Genomic DNA, 10994 nt, shown 5'->3' on the forward strand with positions numbered 1-10994 from the left:
TTTATTGAGGAAGTGAGACTTGGTTGCCCCCACAACCGAGAGGTGAGGTGCTGTTGTTTCTAATCTTCACCTTATTTGCTGTCTCCTTATTTGCTGTGTTGATGTACTGTGGATGAAAAGTCATCAAATGGCTCTGGGATCTTCTTGCAGTGGCTGGCCCGGATCCACGTGGCCTTTTACACCACCTTCACCATTAAAGCTGTGGTTAGGAGCGCCTGGAATGGTCCTTGCCACCTTCCAAATGGTCCTCCTCAAGTGTTTCACCAGAATCCCATCACCTGGCCGTCGCTGTCTGAATATCACAGAGCACAATGGAGAGGTTTGCACAGTAATGCAACATTTCATCCTCACACTGTTCTGTGCTAGGTAGCTGTCTTGTCTATAGGCACCATCCCCATGTTTAGTGGTCTTTCAAACAGAATCTAAAAAGGGACAACATCAATTTTTGCTCCTGACCCTCGCCCTCATGTACATTAAGACCAGTGGAAGAGTATAATCCATCTTAGACCAGTTTCTTAATTACATTTTGCCAGTTTGTCTTTCAGTGTGCCATTTTCTTCTTCCACTGCACCTTCACTAGCTAGCTGACAAGCACGTTCCCATGTCAATCCCCTAATACTCACCTACCACCTTTGAAACACTACTCACAAAAAGTGGCCCATTGTCACTACTGATTTTGTATGGTACCTGCAATGATGTAACAGAAGCCTGGGCCATTATAGGTGGGCACTTATAGGTGTTTGCTGACCTCTACCAGTGTTCTGTGGCACAAACGACATGTTTTTCACAAAAATTTTGAAGAGAACTTGAGAAGCCTTTTCTGATCACAAACCTGTTTGTTTCTGACAGCATTCACTCTTTGACACATGATGCTTACCGTGTGTCATCTTAGCATAGAAGATAGAAGATATTTGGGTAAACATAGCTTATCAATAGGCCCAAACCAAACTCCATTCCATCCAACCAGAGAGTCTTCTCCTTCATGTGGCTCTGCTCTGGAGATCTTGTAAATCAGCTGTGAGGTGGTTAAAGGTTGTTTGGCTATTGTCATAGTAGCTGCATTTGCTGGAGAGTTGCACTATGAAATCGGGTCAGTCTGATTAGTGACTGCATCTCATTTGCATATTGCAGTTTGTTTTGGTAACGGTACAGCTTCCAGTAACTCAGCCACCAGGTTGTGATGTACAGCTGGCTTCCTGTTAAAAAAAAAATGACAAAAAAAAAACAAACTTGCCTTTGTTTCCAAAGAGTGCCAAAATCATGAACAGCACCAAAAGCTGTTCTGTATGTGTTTGCTGTGAGAGCTTTCAGCTCTGCAGCCTGTGAAGAAATGTTAAAATTAGAGTTGTACCCTTTGCAATTTGCTTCTTCTAGCTTTGTGACCATAGCTGCCAAATGTTGCAACAATGCTTTTGTGTCTGTTTCACAGGAAAATCATCAAATCATCAATGTAAGTGCACTTCTACCTGGCTATGTTAATCTAGCAGGTTGTCTTTTACAGCTGCACTGTATACGTCTGATTCACAGATGAGTAAATTTGCAGTTTTTTCCTTTAAAGGAAAAGGTGAACCAATGCTGTCTTTGTGCACTGCTATGATGAAAAAAGCATTTGCCACATTTCAGAAACAGAAACAATTGACTGTTTGCTGAACCTGTGACAAATGATTTGGTGCTCAAGCATATACAATTGCATTTACTGCTTGCAAGTCTTGAACAATCCACTCATCTGGCTGGAAAGTATAAAAAAGGAAATATTGGTGTTCAAGCATGAGATGTCTCATATAGAACAATAATTCCTGCTTGTAACAGTAAGTCAAGTACTTCTGGTTTTAATGGATATTAATCTTTATATGGCCTATAATCAGATTTTGGAGTGATCACTGTGTTTTTGATCAGGCCTGGGGTTAGACATGTCTGTGCAGAATTGTGTGTGTGTGTTTGGAGCAGTGGAACACTTCTTGTTGCAAGAAAATGTCATTGACAGCTGTTTTGGGCTCTGGATTGTAAAACATATGTGGTGTATCAGTCTCTTGCCACTGGGGGTCCTCTTCACATTTTCACTGTCCCAAATCCCTCCAATCACACACAGGAGCCATGAACATGAAAAAACTCCTGTTGCAGCTTGTCTGGCATCTGAACTCCCACAGGAAGTTTTCTTTTCTTTTTGTTCTGTTTTGAAATATTTATCCTCATACTCTGAGCCTAATGACACATAAGCAGTGCAGTGTAGTGAAGGTGCTGGGATGAAGTCTGTCTCCCTCCTCCGTGTGTGTGCCTGTTGTATCAGATAGCTCTTGGCTGTGTGTCTAGGAGCTCCCACTCATACATTCACCCTGCAGTGCCTCAGCATCTCTCTATCTCTCTCTCTCACACATAAATTTTTGTCCCTGTCTCGCTAGCCACCACAGTAATGTTCAAAATACACATCATATCCCTTCCCATCAGGTTTACTGGACAACAGTTAGACCGTGAATAAGAATGTTAGAATTACTGTCACATCATCTTCCACTAACAGTGGGACTGTGTGTCTCTTTAGACAACATTGCCTGTAGCTCTAGTGAATGCAGTATAGCCGTCATTCAGTTTTGATTTTGGGTTTAAATCATTACAGCCTCTGTAGCTCCATAATCTACTAGAAATATTCTCAGCCGTCCTGTGATCTGTAGTGTCATAGTGGACATGACCCTGTGAGTGCCATGTGAACACATGGTGTAGAATGGAGTGGATTTAGCTTTTTGTTGATTTTCTAGATGTTCTATTGCATCTTTCACGAACTGTGACTGCTGCTCAGGTGTATGCAAATTCTCACTATTACATGTTTGTGTGATGTCAGTGTCTGCAGGTCCTGCTTGTCCTCAGCTACATGGCCAGTCAGTCTCCCCTTTGGTTCTGATTGTGGTTACAGCTTTGTTTCTTAGGGCAATCCTGAGCCCAGATGATCTTCTGCTCCACAGGTGAAACATCTATTGGAGCGATTTACTCCACAGCCACACCTTTCAGATCCACAGTGCAGACCCCTGTATTTGTGCCATTTGTATCATTTCTTCTTGCTTTTTGGCTTCCTGTCTGTTCTTCTGTCTGATATTTCAGTTTTTCCTTTTTAATAGATTTGCAAACATTTCTAAAATTCTGTTTTCAGTCTGTCATTATGGGGTATTGAGTGTTGACTGAAAAACAATTTTATTTTGTATTATTTTATCATGAGGTTGCAACAGAAGAAAATGTGAAAAATTTAAGGAGTTTGAACACTTTCAGAATGCTCTGTACATTGTGCATTGTTAAAACTCCTGGCCTGAGGATGCTTACACACCAATAATAAGGTATGGTCATAGTGCCACCTACTGGCATCAGGAAATAAGCCTTGTGTGATAGTCATTAGATTTACATTAAAATTTCATGGACTGGTCTCCCCTTGATATACTGGAATAAAATTTTGGTGCGAGTTCCCCAGGGCCACGTAGTGGACACAGGAATTTATACAATACCTGCAGTACATCCTATCCACTGCCACATACTCCACATAGAGTGCAGCTACACCAACTGGCATTTCACCAGCAACTGATGTGCACTACAGTGTGAGGGCCCAATCAAGGCTGCTTACTGCTTTAATGTTTTTGTTGCCATTAGTGCCATTATCATTGAAACTGTTATTAATAACATTACACTTATAAGTATCACTTATCATTTTACCAACCAGTTTGACAGCACTTTAACACAGCAATATATACAGCTGTTCTTGGTCTGGCTGCCCACCCCAAGTCTGGTTCTGTTGGAGGTTTCTACCACTGTTGCTTATGTGTTGCACTTGCAAGTTGCTTTGCTTTCACCTTCTATTCTTTGTCCCAAACCAGCTCCGTGTGGTTTAAGTCTGGAGACTGATTGGGTGGTTTTATTTCTGTAGGATGCCCTGATCAACCACTCCGCCATCCTTTGTTGCTTTCTTTAAACATGCAGTACTACTTCCTGCAGTAGAGTGTTGTCCTAATAAAGCCTCAAGTGGTGTAGCAGTTTGTTCCAACACTGCCTTTGTACAAACAGAGGGTTTGCAAGTCATCAACCTGTAGCGATCGGTTGCATTAAATCTCAGCGCTTCGTTTACTTCCACTGCCTCAGGAAAGCTGCAAGTTAGCTCATTTCTTAGTCCCTGAAAAGGCCCATTTCCTTTATTCCACTTTTTTGGTGACCTGAATTTTAGTTTACTGCTTACCTTTGTACCAATTAAAGGTAATTTTGATGGCTTATATTTTAGTAAAAACTGGGGAAATGGGGGTGTTCTAAAACTTTTGACTAGTATTGTAAAAAAAAAAAAAAAAATCAAAATTAACTTGTTTGGCAAGAATAAATTACAAAACATTTATGGCTGCCAACTTTAGTTTCATATGTAACCTAAATTGTCAGTTTTCCCTTTTCCTGACCATCATATTGTGACAATAATTTCTAGGACAGCATTTTCACAGCACTTTTATGCAACAGTCCATTCTTCTGACAAAGAAAATAGGTAAAACACTACAGACTGTTTAGTTATCCCAACCATTTATTTTGGACAGATTTCAACCGAAGTGAGGTCTCACATAAAACTTCAGAAAAACAAAAATAAGTGTAGGTACATAAAAATGTAGGATTGGAGGTTTGTCGACCTCAGATGTTTAATATTTCTTCCTTTGATTGGAATGGCCTATCAGCTCGTTCAGAGTTCCCGTTCTGAAACCCCCCCCCCCCCCCCCCCTCCGGATTGAAGGAAGGGAGGGAGAAGGGAGCAAGGAGGGGAAAGGAGACAAGGAGGAAAATGGGGTTAAATGAGGGTGAGGGTGTGGGTGTGTTTCCAGGTTTACATGGCGAACAGGATGAGGAACGCCACCATCAGACAGAAGAGACCCATAGCCTCAGACAGAGCAAACCCCAGGATGGCGTAGGAGAAGAGCTGCTGCTTCAGGGAGGGGTTCCTGTGGAGGAGGGCAAAGAGGCAGAACAAGTCAAATATACACTCAGTTGTCAAGAACACCTAGCTATAACTCAGGCATTGATTCATCTGTATGATCATTGTGGAGTCTGCAATTTATGGTGCATTATACATTGTTTTTTGCCGACCCTCATTCATCTGAATAGGTTGGACAAAACATCAGTAGATGCTACAATTTACAGATATATCCTAAACACCTCAAATGGAGGCAATCATTAGACGCTACCCAGGCAGCTGTGCACATAGAAGCTTCTGGTTCTCACTCAGTTACTACAGCATTAGCAACTCAGGACAGGTGTGTGGCCAAATGAGTGTTTGAAAAGAGTGAAATAGGGTTTTGATCTCAAGATTTACCTGAGCTGAAACTGAGTGCGAAGGCAATCAGATGTGAGACCAGTGCCATGCCACTTCTGCGATCACAACATTTTCATGTGCATTATTAACACATTATCAATGCTAAATATCACGATCATTGTCAATACCAGTCTAAACAATATAAGGAGTATAAACACCAAGTAGTGTTTAATGCTAAACACCAAAAGTCTATAGGATCTCACTGGTCCACCAACTTCTGTAAGCAGGTCATCTGCCCCCTTCAGGCAGAGTCAGTGGTCCACAACAGGCTGGAGGACCCTTTGCAATGATGAGTGGATTGTGCAATTTCTCTTTTCAGACAACATTAGTTCGGTACAGCGATCGTGTCATCGTCCGTGTGTTGGCAACTTTTTTCTTTGATGCTGCTTTTGGCTGAATTTTGTAGTTAATTTGCAATCATGCCCCTGAATACATTTCACACATATCTAGTTTTAGTAACAAATGCAATAAACGCTCACACAGTCCAGCCCTGCTGGTCCTAGCCAAGAAATATCCAGTCAAGCGGACCTTTTACAGGGCACATTCTAAAGATGGACAGTTGTTTAAAGTTACTGCATTTGTAAGACAGTCATACCCACCTTGCAGTGTCACTCTATAAGCCTTAAAAGCCACAATTCAGGTCCAATGCCATTGAAACCACATCAACTGGCAAATCTAATAATTTACCTTCTTGTATACTAACCATCACTGAATTTTTAAACAAATTACAACATTTGTATTCAACCATTATTGTCAAGTTAGTACAAATGCAGAAATTTAAGTAGCAGTTTGTTGTGGATATTCCTGTCAAAGAGGTATTGAGGCTCCAACAAATAGTAAAGTAATGGACAATTGTAATCATACATTCTGCCTCCATTCCCTCCAAACAACCACACCAAGATGTGACGTTACATTGGCTGCCATCTAAACTTACAACAATGTGGCCTATAGCATTGCAAAAGAAACAAAGAACAAAGAAAGTGTTGTCAGGTCACAGACAATGTCATCTTTATGAGAAGCTTGAAGTTAATGCAGTTTATTTTGGACAGATACTGTGATTACACCTACACAATTTCGATCCCCTTTCAATTTTGGTAAAGGGGATCAAAAGGTACAGTGTCCTGGCTCTAAATATCCGTAACGGTTTTGTTAAGAGTTGCTAAAGCATGGAGCTTCAAGGTGCACTGGATGAATGTAAATGGTAGATGTGTAAAAATGTTACCTGGCATAACCAATGATGAGGCTGCCGAACACTGTTCCGATTCCAGCTCCTGAGCCAGCCACACCCACTGTGGCAGCACCAGCACCAATGAACTTAGCGGCAGTGTCGATGTCTCGAGAGACAGCGCTGGTCTGGAAGGAGCGGTTTGAAAGTACAGACTGGCTGACTGGCAACAAGGCCTGAGAGAGAAGGGAGAGAACGTACACAACAAAACTGTAAATTCCACTGAATATCATGAAATAAATACATTTAATGGAAAGAGCGACAATCTGAAGTTAGAAAGCATTAGTCAATCATTGCCAAGTGGTGACAGACATGTTTTCAGCATCTTTCAGTACCAATTGTAAGTACCTATAATTCAGACATGTGTATACTTTAGAGAAACTGTAAACAATTATGTCAAAGATATTTAACCAGAACCTGTAAGATTCTGTCTTGTAGTCAGTTACCTCAGTTTGATGTAGTTGATACGGCAACAGGCAACATACACACAGATTTTTCTATACATTTATACCGAGGTAGCATCCCTCTAACAGACCAATCTTTAAAAAGGGACCATATGCAGATCAACATTGTGATAAAGTTACACATTATCTGCAAATGTTTAACTTCCACTTTTTTAGGTTTTTGTTGAAATTTATGTTCAAGACCAGTCAAAAAACTAAATAATTCAATAAATTAAATAACTAAATAATTCATATTCATAGATTAAGCTTCAAGAGTTAATGCAAAAAATTCCTACTAATGTTGATTACTTATAAAAACTGTACGAAAGTAGTGCTAGAACAGACCGACAAGTTGGTCAGGGTTCATTTTATATCAAGATAATGACTATGACCTAAAACATGCCTCAACGCTGTGTCAGAACTAGAAAAGAAAAGACATCAGGCTGGAATGGCCAGCAGTGTCTCACCATGAGCTGGATAGCAGGTGAAAGCTGAGCGACCTACAAGTGCAGCACCTTTGTGGGAACTTCTGCAATAGTGTTGGGATGAACCTTCCAAACAATATTTTATTTCTATTGTCAAAATAAGTTTGTCACAAGTGTGTTTGGCTGCTTTAATTAATATATAATATTATAATTTTTTTTTTTTAACATTCTATAATTTGACCAGTAGTCTATACACTGAGATTCAATGACTATTTGCTGTCAATATGCACATCCCCATATTTGTTTGAGAAGGCTGCAAAAGCAGTTTTTAAAAAGTGGGAAGATCATTGATGTGAAACAACTGACCTGCTGCTCCACTGTGGCTTCAGGTCTGTTGAAGAGGGAGACTGAGACTGGCCGGGCAAGGACTCTGGACCCCCCACGCAGCTAGAGACAGACAAGCAAACTCAGACATGCACCCTGAGAAACTGTAGTAAACAGCATGTCCACAGTTTGTCATGCTATTACTTGCTATGTCACTTGTACTATGACCAAAAGAAGAAAGTCTCTGCAGGTGCTTTAATATCATAACAAAATCAGTTGATTTTAGAAAATTGCAACAACTGGAAAAGGCTCAGCAAATCACCCAAATCCAGCAATTAAACATTTTCACGGCTGTAGCACTCCAGCCTTTTCAGCCACATCATCATCATCATCAAAAGAAAACTAAGTGAAAATAAATATTAGAAAATAAATATTAGAAATATCAGAAACACCTTAAGACTGTGGTTCCCAACCTTCTCACCCCTTCTCATGTCTATGGTGATGCTAAGCAATGTCTGGCTTGGTGTGGCCATGATTTGTGAACACTTTTAGCCAAGCAATCTGCAAATCATGTTTGCTTGATTTTATTAATAACTAATTAATAAGGTCAAGCAAACAGGCTACCAGTATAGTTGCATATTTTATTTCTGTTGATCGATTACAGGATTCAAGCTCTAATGCCATTCTTCAGAAATCTGTGTTGGTTCACTGAATGTAATGCCGCAAATGACTGAGAAGATGATTTAAGCTCAATTTTAATTCACAATATTTCTGCAGCAATAATGTATCTACTCAACCCACCACTAGAACAGCAAACTTGTAGTCTGGTGATCACTGTGTCAGAGGTAAATATGGAACATTGTCCCCCACAATACCTCAATTACTGAGATGCCCAACATGCTGCAGGGTCAGCTAGCTAAATGCCAATAACTAGATCATGGATCAAGTGGCTGCTATCCATGGACGCCTGCAACAGTTAAAACTACTGTGTCCTTGAAATCAATCAAGGATAATATCTCTCAGGCTTACTTGTCTACAGATTATCGTCTATTCAAAGTATGACATCTGATTTACCACAGCAGGAGAAGTGACGAACTTGGCGCAGGCATACATGGCTGGAACCTGGAGAGAGGGGAAACATACAACTTCAGTGTTTTCATACAGTCTCTTCTAGTTGATCAAGGAGCAGATTCAGTGACCTGGTAAAAAGACACATGATCACAGGAATCAAACCTGGACTTTGTAGTTATGACAGGGCCACTAACACCTGTCAGACAGGTGGAAAGATTATGAACACAAAAGAAAGCTGGCCATCTAGTGGTCATGGTGGAAGTGAACCCAGGACACTGGAACAAGACAGTCTTCAAGAGCAAACTCATCAAGAATACACTTTAGGAAAGTCTACAATTTTTCATGTGTGGAATATATCCATCCACTTCACAAGGACGCAGTGACTGCTAGGTAACTCTGGCACCTTTTCAGGGAATTAAAAAAAAAAAAAAAAAAAAAAAAAGTGCAGCTTTGGTATTTGAATGGATGAGGACTTACAGGTAAAGGCTGCAGCCCTGTGCCATAGTTTCCTCTTTATTGATATGCAGAGTTTCTGCTACGACATACTGCAGTGAGGTTGCCTTAAGTTCTGCTCAGGGTCAAAGTACACACATGCTCATGTATGCAAGTTTCCAGTGAATTAACACCCATCAAAACTGAAAATTATATTTTGCCCTAATCACAGAGAGGAAAACCTGGAGTATGCAACAGTCAAGTCTAGCAACAAGTTGATTAAGGAGGAGTGCAACTCTAATCTGTTGCTCCAGGCCAGTTAAGCTAAGAGGCCAATGCAACTGCATTGATTATTGCAAGGCTTAGGTCCAGAATGTCCACACAAGCTGTTGAATATATGGCTTTAACACTCCCACTTAGGGACGCCATTAGCTGAAACCCGGAGGACATTTCTGCTTTTAAAGTTACACCTACTCCAAGATATGGTGTTCAGTATACATCAGTATTTTATGGAGACACTAATACAGTTTTAATTCTCGCAAAACCAAAAACAAAAAGGTAAGCTTGCATGACTGTCACCCATTTAAACATGGGTTAGGTTGACTATGGGGGTACAAGAGGGCGAACGTCGGAGCTAAGCTAAGTTGCTAAGCTAACCAGTCCGCAGCCGTGAAGGTCAAAAATGAGCCACAGATGGTCACATGGGCCCTGGGCAGAAGGCACAGTGCACACCCTACTAAAGTAAACCCTAACTGGGATGTTATATAACATCAAGGTGCGACACGACACCGCAGGTATCCGTCAGAGGTGTCCTTGCAACGGCAGACTCATTCAGCGCACGGTAGGCCCCGGGTGTCAGACATTTTACGTTCAACTGCCTGTCAATTGAGCCTGGCCGCGCTGTGCCCGGTGCGTGACCCGCTGCTTGCACTAGCTATACGACGACAACAACAACAGAGGTTGGCCGAAACTCACTCTTCAATTACTACCGCTCCATGAAATGTGTTGTAGATAAGCAGAGAACACACATAATGATCAGCTCATGTCATTCCTCAGCACCAAGTCACTGAATGGCCGACTAAGCTTGCTAGCTATCGAATGTTAGCAATGACAGCTAGCTAACCAAGCGTCTGCAGACAGCTCATACAGAGACGTTTCAATGTCAGACACGTTTGCATTTTAAAAGCTGTCCAAAGTGTGTAGAGAGAAGTTAAATAAACAAATATTACCGGTTTGTTACGGCTTTAGGAGGGTCCGGGGTTGACTGCTCTCGCACACAGCGGTAGTCAATGAATGTAGGATGGAGGAAACGTTCACCTTGTAATTTATAAGCTCAGTGTCTACGTCCTAAACGGCCATTGGTCAGATAGAACCCTCCTTCATTCATAATTGGCCCACCGCCATATTACGTGCATGTCTCCAGCCTACCGGATAGAGCTTTGCTAAACTACAAGGTTTTTGATTGGTTGGGAGATTTATGAAGGTGGGACAAAGGAACTTTCCTTTATTTTATTGGACAATATTGCCGGGAACGACGAGTTTACGAGGAGCGACCTTTCAAAGCACATCCAGTGTCCTAGGTACCGATTGGTTAGTGTATGGGAAGTCCCGCCTACGAAATTAGGTGCGTACGACTTGGCTGCAGTTTCAGGACCACAGTTTCAGGATAGATTGTAGGACCCCCGTACTTCTCAGACAAAGAAATGGGGAGATAGGACTCTTTTCTGCCATGGTTCTAACCGATCTGGAGGAGTGGCAAT

General features: G+C 41.3%; 1 protein-coding gene across 2 annotated transcripts; it reads right to left on the reverse strand.

The window, feature by feature from the left end:
- Nucleotides 1-4516: 4516 nt before the first annotated feature.
- atp5mc1 (ATP synthase membrane subunit c locus 1) lies at nucleotides 4517-10588 on the reverse strand. Of its 2 annotated transcripts, XR_011694051.1 has the most exons (6): nucleotides 10464-10588; nucleotides 8806-8853; nucleotides 7774-7854; nucleotides 6537-6715; nucleotides 4739-4943; nucleotides 4517-4703 (listed from the first exon to the last, which is right to left on the reverse strand). XR_011694051.1 is itself a non-coding variant. In XM_071501355.1 (5 exons), exons 2-5 carry the CDS (start codon nucleotides 8842-8844, stop codon nucleotides 4829-4831), a joined length of 414 nt encoding a protein of 137 aa, XP_071357456.1. In that variant the 5' UTR covers nucleotides 8845-8853; nucleotides 10464-10588; the 3' UTR covers nucleotides 4517-4828. The 2 variants fall into 2 exon arrangements, 1 of the variants encoding a protein (XP_071357456.1); XM_071501355.1 differs by having other exon boundaries at nucleotides 4517-4943.
- Nucleotides 10589-10994: the final 406 nt, after the last annotated feature.

This window comes from Trachinotus anak, unplaced genomic scaffold (assembly GCF_046630095.1).
Source record: "Trachinotus anak isolate AG129_WGS33_773 ecotype Australia unplaced genomic scaffold, CSIRO_AGI_Tana_v1 ptg000017l, whole genome shotgun sequence".
NCBI lineage: Eukaryota > Metazoa > Chordata > Actinopteri > Carangiformes > Carangidae > Trachinotus > Trachinotus anak.

Coding starts and splice junctions, on each gene's coding strand:
- atp5mc1 (XM_071501355.1), bottom strand. CDS start 8,844: ATGTATGCCTGCGCCAAGTTCGTCACTTCTCCTGCTGTG. Junction 6,716..7,773: donor AAGCCACAGTGGAGCAGCAG/GTCAGTTGTTTC, acceptor CTTCTCTCTCAG/GCCTTGTTGCCAGTCAGCCA. Junction 4,944..6,536: donor CTCATCATTGGTTATGCCAG/GTAACATTTTTA, acceptor CCTCCTCCACAG/GAACCCCTCCCTGAAGCAGC.